Source organism: Callospermophilus lateralis, chromosome 3 (assembly GCF_048772815.1).
Source record: "Callospermophilus lateralis isolate mCalLat2 chromosome 3, mCalLat2.hap1, whole genome shotgun sequence".
NCBI lineage: Eukaryota > Metazoa > Chordata > Mammalia > Rodentia > Sciuridae > Callospermophilus > Callospermophilus lateralis.
In genome coordinates this window covers 111,499,921-111,512,423 of record NC_135307.1, presented here as the reverse complement: position 1 = coordinate 111,512,423, position 12,503 = coordinate 111,499,921, and the positions used below count along the sequence as shown (strand labels likewise).

Here is a 12,503-nt window from a genome sequence, read left to right as displayed (position 1 = left end):
ACACTAAAAATAGAACATTTATAAGGATTTAAACACCTATTGGTGACATGTAAATTAATCAATGGAAATAATATTACCCTGATATCAAAAAGATTTTTATAAAATTCAAGATCTATTTCTAACAAAGAAATTCAGTCAAAGAGGAATACAGAAATATATCATTGATAATAAATAAGTTCCATCAAACACTAATAGCCATTACGATACTTAATTTTGTAATGGTAGTTAATATTCCTATTAACATAAGGAACAAGTCAAATATGTTCACTATCACCTGTGTTATTTATTTGTTTGTTCATTATTTATTTGTTTGTTCAGTTCTGGGGACTGAACTCAGGAACATTCAACCACTGAGCCACATCCCCAGACCTATTTTGCATTTTATTTAGAGACAGGGTCTCACTGAGTTGCACAATGCCTCCCCATTGTTGAGGCTGACTTTGAACTTGAGATTCTCCTGCCTTATCCTCCCAAGCTGCTGGGATTACAGATGTGCGCCACCATGCCTGGCTCACCTGTGTTATTTAATACTGTTCAAAAAGTTCTAGCCAGTAGAACAAGAAATAATGGTGTTGTATTAGGATTACCACTACTTATGTAATGGTATATCTCAAATTCAAAACTGCCTAACCGGAAATACTAAGAAAGCATCTAAAAATCTAATGGAACTAATATATGAATTTAGGTATAAGTAAATATTAAAAAATAACTAGCTTTAAAAACAAACAAATACCCAGGGACACTGGCACATCCCTGTAATCCCTGCAACTTGGAAGGTTATGATAGGACAAAGTTTGAGGTCAGCTGAGCAACTTAGTGAGATTTTGTTTGAAAACAAAAAATAACAGCAACCAGGGAGATTCCTCAGTGTTACAGTACCCCTGGGTTCAATCCCAGTATCATAAAACAAACAAACAATGAATACTTTAGAAAATTCGATAGGAAAAAAGATCTGTTGACAATAGCAGTAGTAATAATGACTAACAAAGGAATTAACAAAAATATGCAAGATTTATTAACTGAGGAACATAAAAGAGGATACGAGTAAATGGAAAAAAACACAGTTCCTAGAGTGACTATTTTACTCATTGTTGTAAATAAAAATTCTCCCTAATTTGATCCATAACTTTAAAGAAATCTCACTCAAATTCTCAGAAAGATGTGAGGTTGAGGTGGAGGAGAGGAAATGTGATAAAAAGAATTCACAGTTCATGAGGGGGGAAAATGTGGGGGAAAAAAAGAGTAACACACGGGAACTTGTCTCATTATCTCTAATAACCTTTCCCACCTTTTCACTCTCTTTAAAGCCCTTATTTTTCTTATTTCAGCTAACTCACACGCACACTTCCTGTCTTACATATGTAAGGGAAGTCATCAATCAGAACTCACCTCTCCTACACTCTACCTGATCTCCCCATTGCCATTAAAGAAGCTCTTTCCAAGCTATCAAGAGCTTTTCCAGTCAAGCAATTCAGTATTGACTATCCCTGTTTCCTCTTGTACACCAAATGTCTTCTCAGAAGAAGTTCCCTAGCATCATCTTCTAAACACATTAAAGACTCTCCCATTAAGACAAATAACGCAACCTTACATTTCCCTCCAGCTTACTTTCATTTCTTTCCAAAAATCACACTTCTCCACTGCCTCATCTCCAGCTTATCACAATCTGGTTTATAGCTCACACTAAGGTCATCTTCACTCCTAATTCAGAGTATTTTTTTTACACTTCTATATTTGACCTCGTCACACTTTCTCAGAAATATCAACCATCTCCTTTGTTTCTGAAACTCTTTTGACTTCTCATACCTACCCTCTACCCTGCACCAATTCTCTGTCACTGTTTCCCCCATCCTCTATAGGCTCATTCTCTTTACTCAGTATTAAATGTTATAGTTCCTCAAGGATAGGTCTTAGGCACTCCTCTCTTCCTTCTTGATATATTCATTTAAGCAGTATCATTTAAACAGTATCTGTGTACCTCCAATAACCACTAATATGCAGATGAGTCACATATTTTTCCCCCTCTAGCCCAAACTTATGCCCTTAGTGTATCTGCTCAATTGCCTATTTAGGATATCTTAAAGGCAACTCAAACTCAAAAGCTTCAAAACTGAACTCATTGTTTTCTCTATCTAGTCCTCCAATGCTCCCTCTTCCAAAGCAAAACAAAACAAAATATACCTAAACTCAGTCCTTCTCCCGTGTTTCCTCTTCCTCAATGTATTATTCACCTAGTTACCCAAGCCAATAACCAAGAAGTCATCTGCCCTTTCTCTTCATCCATATTTCCAGTCTATCACATAGTCCTGCAGATTCTGAAGAAACTTTTCTAGATAGAAATATGGTCCTATAAACATTCTGATTAAAAAGAAAATCCTTGGGTCAGGGTTGTAGCTCAGTGGCAGAGTGCTTGCCTAGCTTGAAGTGAAGATTGGCTTTGATCCTTAGCACCACATAAAAATAAACAAAATAAAGGCATGTTGTCCATCTACAGCTACAAAAGAAAACAACAAAAACAAATTATATCTTAAAAAAGAGAGAAAATCCTTAACTTTAACATTACCTATAAGATCCTGCATGGTTTAGCCCTCCTCCGGCTCCAGAACCATCTATTATATTGCTCTTTCCTATTCTCTCTGCTTTAGTCACAGTGGATCCTCTTCAGCTTCTTAGAAAAAAATAGGTTCACCCCTGCTACTGGGCTGTTGTAAGGGTGGTTTCCTCTGAACCTTTCACCTAACTGATTGCTACCTTTTTCTTAGCTCTTAGTTTGGTCACCACTTCTTCAGAGAAGCCCTCTCTGACCTCTCTCTGGTTCTTGTTTGTTTGTTTTTTGGTGGGCCTAGGGGATTGAACCCAGGACCTTGTGCATGCGAGGCAAGAACTCTACCAACTGAACTATATCCCCAGCCCTGACCTCTGTTTAGTTCTAAGAACCCTGAAATAAACCATAAAATAACCAGAGTAAACATTTGATAAATTTTAAATAGAACTGATTTAATGTTATGAATTTTAATACAAAAATTTAAAAACTGCAATTTTCTGAATTGTACCAGAAAATGAATGCTAGACTAAGAAATAATATACAAGTTGTTCAGAAACACACCCAGGATATATAAAAAGTAAATATACAACAATGGTGACTTTAGAATCTGCATTTATTTAGTTATTAGTGTTAGAACTGGAAAAATAAAAAATAAAAATTTTTATCACATGGCATATGGATTAAATATTTAAAGGCAAAACATGAAAGCTTAAGAGTCTAGAAGTTTAGCTTATTTACATGAGCTTAGAAAAGGCACACAGACTAAGCATCATGGGGAGGGGAAAAGACCACAAAGGGAAAAACTGGTTAAGATTTAGTTCTATGATAATGTCAATCTCCTACACATTAAATAATTATATAAATTAAAACATAAGGCTAAGAAACTGGAAACAAATATTTGCAAGATGAAAAAAAAAAAACAGGTTAATTTGAAATTATATTATAAATTATATTGTAAAATTTGAAATTTTACAATATCATTTATAAGTAATCTCAGGCACACTGAATCACTGAGCCACATCCCCAGCACTATTTTATATTTTATTTAGAAACAGGGTCTCACTGAGTTGCTCAGAGTCTTAGTCTTTGCTGAGGCTGGCTTTGAACTGTGATCCTCCTGTCTCATCCTCCCAAGTTGCTGGGATTACAGGTGTGTATCACAGCGCCTACCAGGCAGGTTAATTCTTAATATATGTAAAACTCACAAAATGGTAAGAAAAAGAATATTAGAGAAACAGGCATGGATACAATTTTAAATGTAAATAGTTACAAACTTAAAATGTGTTCAATCTCAATAATAAAGGAGGATTATCAGCTATACTGCACACCTAAAATCCCAGAGACATGGGAGGCTGAGGTGGGAGGATTTCAAATTTGAGGCCAGTCTCAGCCACTTGGTGGCTCCAAATGAGAAAAAAAGGACTGAAGATACAGTTTAGTGGTAAAGAGACCCTGGGTTCAATTCCTATTGCCTCCAGGAAAAAAAAGAAAAAAGGAAACTAATTAGAATGGTAATGATGGTAAAGATTTTTTAAAAGATAATAAGTGTTAACAGGCATGCAAATAAATACTAAATGAGAATAAATTTACATATTTTTGGACAATCTGTTAATGTACACAGAATTTTCTAAAAATTCTGCATGCTGACTTACCAATTCCACTTCTGATAATTTACTATAAGAAAACTGTCACATGTGTTTGCATGTGATAATTATGAAGTAGCTATTAAATTATAGTTATACTAGATAATAGCTAAAGATACTAGGATGATCTTCAAAATGTTTTTTTTTTACTTGACAGACAATGAATAAATCAATGAATCAAGTGTTCAACAATAGAAACTATGCTAAATAATGGCATATTATATTGAAATAAGATGTAGAAATTTAAAATACAAAAGAAAATGTAATTATACAGGAAAACAATTTTGATAAATTGCTGAATGAAAGATCAGGTGATAAAACATTTGGTTCTGCAGGATACCACTTTTCAAATGGGAATACATTGAAAATTCATTGTGAGACAAAAATCTTTTTGCAACTCATTTTATAATATCATTTATAAGTAATCTCAGGGAGCCATGATGATCAACACTTTCTTAAAATACAAAAATCTGGTAAAAACAATTATTCACTTACTCTTCCAATTTCTGCAGTCCATGAAACAACAATGGTGTTTGGTACTGTTGTGGACAATCGGACAAGTGAGGTGATATTAATTGGTCGGCTGGGTCGCTTTGGTTCCACACCATTTTTAGTAGGTGGAAGGTAACCCTAAGAAAGAAATATAGTTTATTTATACTTATTATTCACACAACCATTTCAACTTTCATTTCTTAAAAACAAAAGGCAAATACCACCACAAAATCCTACAAATCATATACTCGAAAATATGAATGTTTTCATTACAAAGAGTGAACATTTTTATGAGTTTATTACGATTTCTCTAAACCACCTCAGTAAGCCTAAGAAAAACATGAGTGATAAAAATTCAAAATTTCTCAAATTTACGAATCAGCTTATATCAGTATATAATGAGTATTTTCAAGTGACCAAACAGTTCCCATCCTCCTCCCCTAAGTAAGGAACCGCATTGTTCAAATCTCCATTCTACCACAGATTTACAGTTTAACATAAATATTGTTGAGATTTTATTGAAACAAATTCTCCCTGTTTTCCAACATAACACCAAAGGTACCATGTCCAACTTCAAATCCTAAACTTTATCTCCATAGCTGTCATAGCTGCTAAGTGTACACAATTGGTACAAGTGTTGCAGCCAGTTGTAAAAATAAATATACAAAATAAAAATATTTTCCTAACAAAAAACTATAATTAACAACAACAGCTGTGATTACTTATTTGATAGTTATATTGATAATGTATATTAAAAATAACATTAAGGTTTTAGGACTTACTGGAAGGCTGCACGGTTTTGTATTCACTTTCACACAAAGATTAGGTGGGAAGTGATCTTCTTGTGGACAACTGGTTTCAGATAAACAAAACCTAAACAATAAAGGTTAAGTTTAATTTCCTTTATTAAGGGATAACCTAACTAATATTTTTGTTTAAGACCTAACTTAAAAGATGATCAACTTACAAACAACAAAAAGGGGAAAATTAAAAACTGGACATTTCACACAATGAACAGCATTAGAATACAGTCGGTGCTAGAACAACAAGATTGAACTGCAGGGGTCTACTTATAAGCAGATTCTTATATTTTTACTTTTGGTGTTGGAGATTTTTGACAATCTGAACACACTCAAAAACTAAGCAGCCTGAAAATGTAAATAAATAAATTAATTAATACATTAAAAGTTAAGCATAAGGTATACGTGGATAGCTGAGTATGATGGCACACTTCTTTAATCCCAGCTATTTGGGAGGCTGAGGCAGGAGGTTGCAAGTACAAAGCCAGCCTCAGCAATTTAGTGAGGTCCTAAGCAACTCAGTGAGACCCTGTCCCCCCCCCCCAAAAAAGGGGGGGCTGGGGATATGGCTCAGAGGTTAAGTGCCCCTGGTTCAATCCCTGTCCTCTGCCCCCCACCAATTAAAGGGGCCATTTAAATTATTACATATAAATATTTCATTCTGGGGAACATAGCAAGAGCCTATCTTAAAATAAAATGAAATAAAAGGGGCTGGAGATATAGCTCAATGGCAGTGTGCTTATACAGTATGTGCAAGGCCCTCCTGGTTCAATCCTCAGTACTACCCCAAAATTTAAAAGTTTAAAAAAAAATGTAGGTAATTATCTATTTTATCATTTACTACAATGAAATACAAAGTTAAATTTATGCACATAAATAGACTTTACACATGGTACCATACTTAGTCAAAGGATAAACACACATGAAGATGCTTAACTACAAATTAACTCTAGTACATTCTATACTACTGTAATAATTTTGTAGGCACTTCCTGTTGCTACTGCAGTGAGCTTAAGTATCTGTTTAAAAGGCACTGTGATTTAAAAAAAAAAAAAAAAAAAAGAAAGCCCTGCAATGCTAATCTCTGTCCCTGGAGTAAATTATCTATGATAGTAAAAGGTGTTAATTGACTGTTTAAGGTTATCAGTAAGGCCCAACACTAATGTCAACAATTATTAAGTAGTTCAGTTTTCAGGGAGTCAAGTTATATAATTTTTTTTTTTTTGGGTATCAATCTTCTGGTCTCAGCCTCCCAAGCTGCTGGGAGGCTTACATGTGTGTACCACCATGCTCAGCTATACAAAGATTCTTGATGTGGGGGCGGGGGAAGGCTGGGAGATTGGCTCCATTAGCTCCCAACCCTAATTATTTATGAGTTAATTAAAAATAATTGTCAACTATCAGATTGAGCAATCACAACTATCACACTGTAGCTGTCTTCATGATAACTGTTGTTTATTTAAGTATGTTCTAAGGAGTGCTAGCTGTTCAGGTATTAACAGATGTTAAAAAGAAAAAAGTTCTGTACTTAAATAAAACTAAAAAATTCTGATTCAAAACAATTAAAATTATGTAATATGGAACTTCTTGGTTTTAAATAGGCTCATGTACATTATGGATCTCTAAAAAGATGACAGAAAACATAGTATTTCTAAAATGTGTCCATGAAATGCTTTTTGGTTCTCAGCAGAAAACACTAAAAATGTTGTACCTAGGACCAAGGTCTTATCCTTAGCAATAAGTTCTGTCTACTAAGCCAAAGTATTCCTTTATTTTTTGAGAACTGAAGATGCTGAATAATAACATCACTTATGTTATAGCTACATGAATTTAAAATAATATTTTAGGAACTCACTAAAATATTTATATCTAAATTAAATGCATAAGATTTTGGGGAAACCAAGGTTAGCTATATAATTTATAAATCCCCACTCTATTCATTCATAGATATAAAAATAAATTATTTCTTTGCTATTAAAGACATCTATTAATTATTAATTCCTATTCCCAACATACACCTGAGACTCATTCCACTTTTATAGAATGCTCACAGCACCTTTGATATATGGTATGGGGAATCCTATCTCTGAAGTCTGAAATATTCATCATTTGCAAACATATTCTATAAATACCTTTGGTATAAAACCATAACCCGCCAATCATGAAATCTGGGTGTGGGGATGGTTCAAAAAATTGGAGAAAGTTTTCTATGTAAAATTTTATGAGCACATATATATGTTCATTTTTAGAGAAGACAATCCATAGCTTCTAACAGATTCTCAAAGTCATTACAGAGCATAAAAAAGTGAAGAATTACTGATACCTACATGATTTTTTTAGAAATATACTTAGCAAACAGACATCAAAGCTCACAGAACCATCTCTAACTCCAGCAGGACCTTCCATTACAGGCTAAATTTTTATACTTCAACAGTAAGAGGATGTTAGAGTTTCCAATTACTTCAAAGCATGGTCAATTTAAAACATAAACACTGGCTGTCTGAAGCTATAGAAAAAGAATAATTTATAGAGAATTTGACTCCTATTCCATGAGGTAAAAAGTGAAATCTAAACCACTTCAACAATCTGAAAGGGAAAAAGATAAAAAGAGAATAATAACAGAAAGTTTCAGCTGGGTGTGGGGTATATGCCTGTAATCCCAGTGAACTGGGAGGCTGAAGCAAGAGGATTACAAATTCAAGGGGAGGCTCTGTAACTTAATGAGAGCCTGTCTCAAAAATCAAAAAATAGCCAGGAGCAGTGGTGTATGCCTGAAATCCCAGCAGCTTGGGAGGCTGAGGCAGGAAGATTTCAAGTTCAAAGCCATCCTCAGCAACTTAGGGGGGACCCTAAGCAACTTGGAGAGACCCTGTCTCTAAATACAAAATAGGGCGGGGAATGTGGCTCAGTGAGTGCCCCAGAGTTCAATCCCCAGTACTCAACCCCCAAAATAAATAAATAAAATTGTAAGAGGCTGGGCATGAGGCTTAGTGGTTTGGTACCCCTGGGTTCAATCCTTGGTATGCCCCACCCCCAAAAATACACAAATTAAAATAGACTAGGTGCCTAATAGAGAAAATGTTGACCTTAATTCTGATAAAATTATTTATGTTTTAGACAAACATTTATAATGAGAATAACTTAAATAATACATTGGGGTTACTGGCTTAACCATAGAGGGAGGGGATGAGATGAGACTATTTTATTAAAACACAAGGAATCAAACACACACACACACACACACACACACACACACACACACAACACACGGGTTTGTGGCTCAGTAGTAGAGCAACTGCCTAGCTTGTGTGAGGCACTGAGTTCGAGTCTTAGCACCACATATAAGCAAATAAATAAAGATCCATCAATAGCTAATAGAAATATTTTAAAAACACACACATAAAAATCACATAACAGATACCAAATAAAACAAAACAAAAATTTATCAAGTTCTGGAGATAAATTTGAATTATCCATTTTTAACTACCATGATTCCCTTGGATAGGATGTGGAGAAAAGGGAACATTCCAACACCGTTGATGGGATTAATTAGGACAAGTACTTTGGAAATCAGTATAGGGGGGGGGGGGAAGAAAATCAGTATAGAGGTTCCTCAAAAGATTAGGAATGGAACCGCTATATGACCATTAAATCACTCCTCAGTATTTGTCCTAAAGAATTGAAGTCATCATGCTACAGTCATATATGCATACCCATATTTATAGCAGCACAATTCACAACAGCCAAATTATAGAACCAGCCTAGGTAACCATCAACAAATGTATGAATAAAGAAAATGTGGTGGTGGGGTTGGGGGGTGGTGGTGGTGGTGGTGGTGATGGTGTGTGTATGTGTATGTATAGGCAATGGAGTTTTGTTTGGCCATAAAGAAAAATGAAATTATGCCATTTGCAGAAAAATGGATGAAACCTAAGAAAATTATGTTAAGCAAACTAAATCAGTTCAGAAGGTCAAGGGTCATTGTGTTTTCTCTCATACATGGAAGTTAGAGAGGAAAAAGGAAAAGAAAGGTGAAGGTGGAGCTCATGAAAAATCAAAGATGAGTAGGAAAAAGGAATAAAGGAGTGGGTGGCAGGGAGGGAGAAGGAAGTGCTGGGGAGTGATATTGGCCAAATTATACTGCTATATTATGAGTATGTAACAATAAATCCCATTACAATCAGCAACTATACAATGCACCCAAAAAATGTGGAAATAAAGAAGATTCCCTTGGACTCTGAATTTGACTGCTGATCTATTTTAGAAAGATGACAGTGTTTCAAAATATGAACCATATGTTGCTGCTTTAAAGAAGGCATGCATATTAATGTAAAATAATAACTAGGTCTTTTATTCTAGAACTATAGTTTTCAAGGTTTACTTTGGTCTTAGAATGCTTTCTTCAGGAGGAAGGGAACCCACACTTCAATTATGCAAACATAAAAGAAAGAAAAGGTAGCACTATTTGGTTCCAAATATGTATGTATTTGTAGTAGTGGGTAGTAAAAGGGAAGGGATAATGGCAGTCAGAGTGTGGGACCCAAAGGGTGGCTCCATGCAACAATTTGAGAACTACTTTTTTAAAGGATAATGCCACATAACATTATGTCCGAACTGTAAAGTAAATGGCTGAGACAGATAATATAGAAGATTGCAGCAATTCCTAATTTTATTTTGAAGACATGAGAATTTTGTACTTTATTCAGTCTTTATCATAGTCTTCCTTGAGAGAGGATACCGTATACCTTTTAAATAGAATAATTTTTGAAAGTGCCTTCTAAAACTAAGATTATCCACTAGTTTACTTGGGTAAGGTTCTGTTGTATATTACTTTTATTTTCACATACCCCCTACCCCATACTGCAGATTGAATCAACGCAAGCAGCACTCCACCAGGGAACTACACCACCAGACCTTCCTAAAAACTTTGAGACAGGATCTTGCTAAATTGCTCAGATTGGCCTTGAATTTGTGATTCTCCTGCCTCAGCCTCCCCGCAGTTGGGATTATAGGCCTTTAACCACCACACCTAGCTGTCAAATTGTTTTATAACATAAATTTTTAAATTTTTTTTTTAAATTTAAAGCTAATAACCATAGTCATATCCCTTTTAGAATCTTCAACTCAAATCTCTGTTTTTCACTCACCAATTTAAAGACTAGATCAGATAAGACATAGTGGGGCGAGGGGTTTTTAGAGAAGACTAAAGGAACATTGGTTTGTGTAGAGGGGAGTGAGGGAAGGGATGGGGCTATGTATAATTACACTATAGGAATGACTCTGCACATGTACAACCAGAGGAATGAGAAGTGCTCCATTTGTGTACAATATGTCAAAATGCATTCTACTATTAAATAAATAAATAAAGACTAGATCAGAGGTTTTCACAGTGCTCCATGAGATACAGAGCAGGAATTTAGATCTCTTTCCTAACTTACTACTAAATTAATAATTTGTACATTTGATTTAGCATCTGATTATTGAGACTAAGCTGTTTATTTTCCCCATGATATAGGGTAAATAACTTACTGAGGAAAATAAACTATTTCCTCTTCTACCTCCTATTTCAGTTAAGAACAATGTAGAATAGCTGGGTTTGTACACTGACAGTCATTGAATAATCAGAGCAGCATAAAATTGGTTTATATAAGTAAGAGATTATTATAAAAGTTTCCTGGTAATTCTAGAATGAAATGATTGGGCTATTAAAAAAAACTAAATAAGGAGCAACTGTGAACTCAATGGTGGAAATTTTTCTGATCGCCACTAAAAACTTTCAAGAGATTTAAATGTTTGATTTAAAATATATAGTACAAAGCAAATTAGAATACTTGGTGTTTGTAAGTCCATGGGATAACTACAAACTTAAGTACTAGTTCCTTATCTACAATTTTGCCTCTTATGCAGTAAGATCCTTCCTCTTAAGACTGAATATTTCTAAGAGCTGACCACTATGATACTTTAAAATATCATTTGCTAGAACTTCTTAACCAACTGAGGGCAACCAAGGTGGAGAAATGTAGTTAAATATGCAACACACTACTTGCTAAACTAAATCTAAAATTACATAAATATTAGGACATCTCTTAACAGGAGAATTTCCTTACCCAAATACCTATGCCCAATATTTCCAATACATTTATTAAAAAATCGGGTAATTTTTAAAATAAATCTTTAGGGAATATTATCTTTTAAACTCTGAATGTGTACTATAGTCAACACTGTACCTTAATTGGACCTGCACTGTGAAGTCACATTTGGTCCCAGAAATATCCCTAAAATAGAATAAGAATTACAGTTATTTTCAAAATATGTACGTGGAAGCTGATTCAAAGATGCATTCTAGAGAAGTTTTTCAAATTATCAGAGATGTAACTATTCTTAAAGTAAGTAACAGACTATAATAATATTTTCAACACTATAATTTGTATGACAACTAACATTAACTTGCTCAACACATTGTTTTTAAAAAATCACTTTATCAAAGGCCAAACTGCAAATTATATCTGAGGACAACTTACATGGAACTACTGATTTGTTGCACTTGTTGTGGTGTCAATGCAAATGCAAAACAGGTTTCTCGAAAGCGCTGACTGTTGTCTGATGCTAAAGAAGACAAGAATTATAATTTTAACTGTTAGGTATAGATACAGAAGACAATAGCAAAAAAGCACAGGTCTTTAATTCACTGAAACATATTCTAGAATTTAGATACCAAGATAATTAAAGCACTGAAAAATAAGAAGTATGCTATTATAATATAATAAACACAAAGATACAAAATGACTAATGTCAAAAACTAATGCATTGATTAGAATTCAGAAAATAAGTAAAGATGAATAAAAAATGATCACATAATGTATGCACACATTAAGAACATGTATAAAAACATATTGATGTTTAATTTTACTTAAAATAGAAGAAACTCATTTAAAGATTCATGGTTTATGAGTTCATAACAATATCTGCCTTGAGACCTACCATGACAAGATGGCATTCAATATTAAAGGCAAATGAAGAGTT

At 34.2% G+C, this 12,503-nt stretch overlaps 1 protein-coding gene across 4 annotated transcripts in view; it reads right to left on the bottom strand.

Annotated features, from left to right (window-relative positions):
* Positions 1–12,503, bottom strand: part of Pias1 (protein inhibitor of activated STAT 1) — a 126,862-nt gene that overhangs the window by 31,410 nt on the left and 82,949 nt on the right. For all 4 annotated transcript variants that reach the window (XM_076850996.2, XM_076850998.2, XM_076850997.2 and 1 more), the window contains exons 3-6: positions 12,002–12,086; positions 11,708–11,755; positions 5,463–5,553; positions 4,684–4,818 (exon numbers count right to left, since the gene is read on the bottom strand). In XM_076850996.2, coding sequence (XP_076707111.1) covers positions 4,684–4,818; positions 5,463–5,553; positions 11,708–11,755; positions 12,002–12,086 — 359 coding nt within the window. The remainder of the gene's footprint in view (positions 1–4,683; positions 4,819–5,462; positions 5,554–11,707; positions 11,756–12,001; positions 12,087–12,503) is intronic.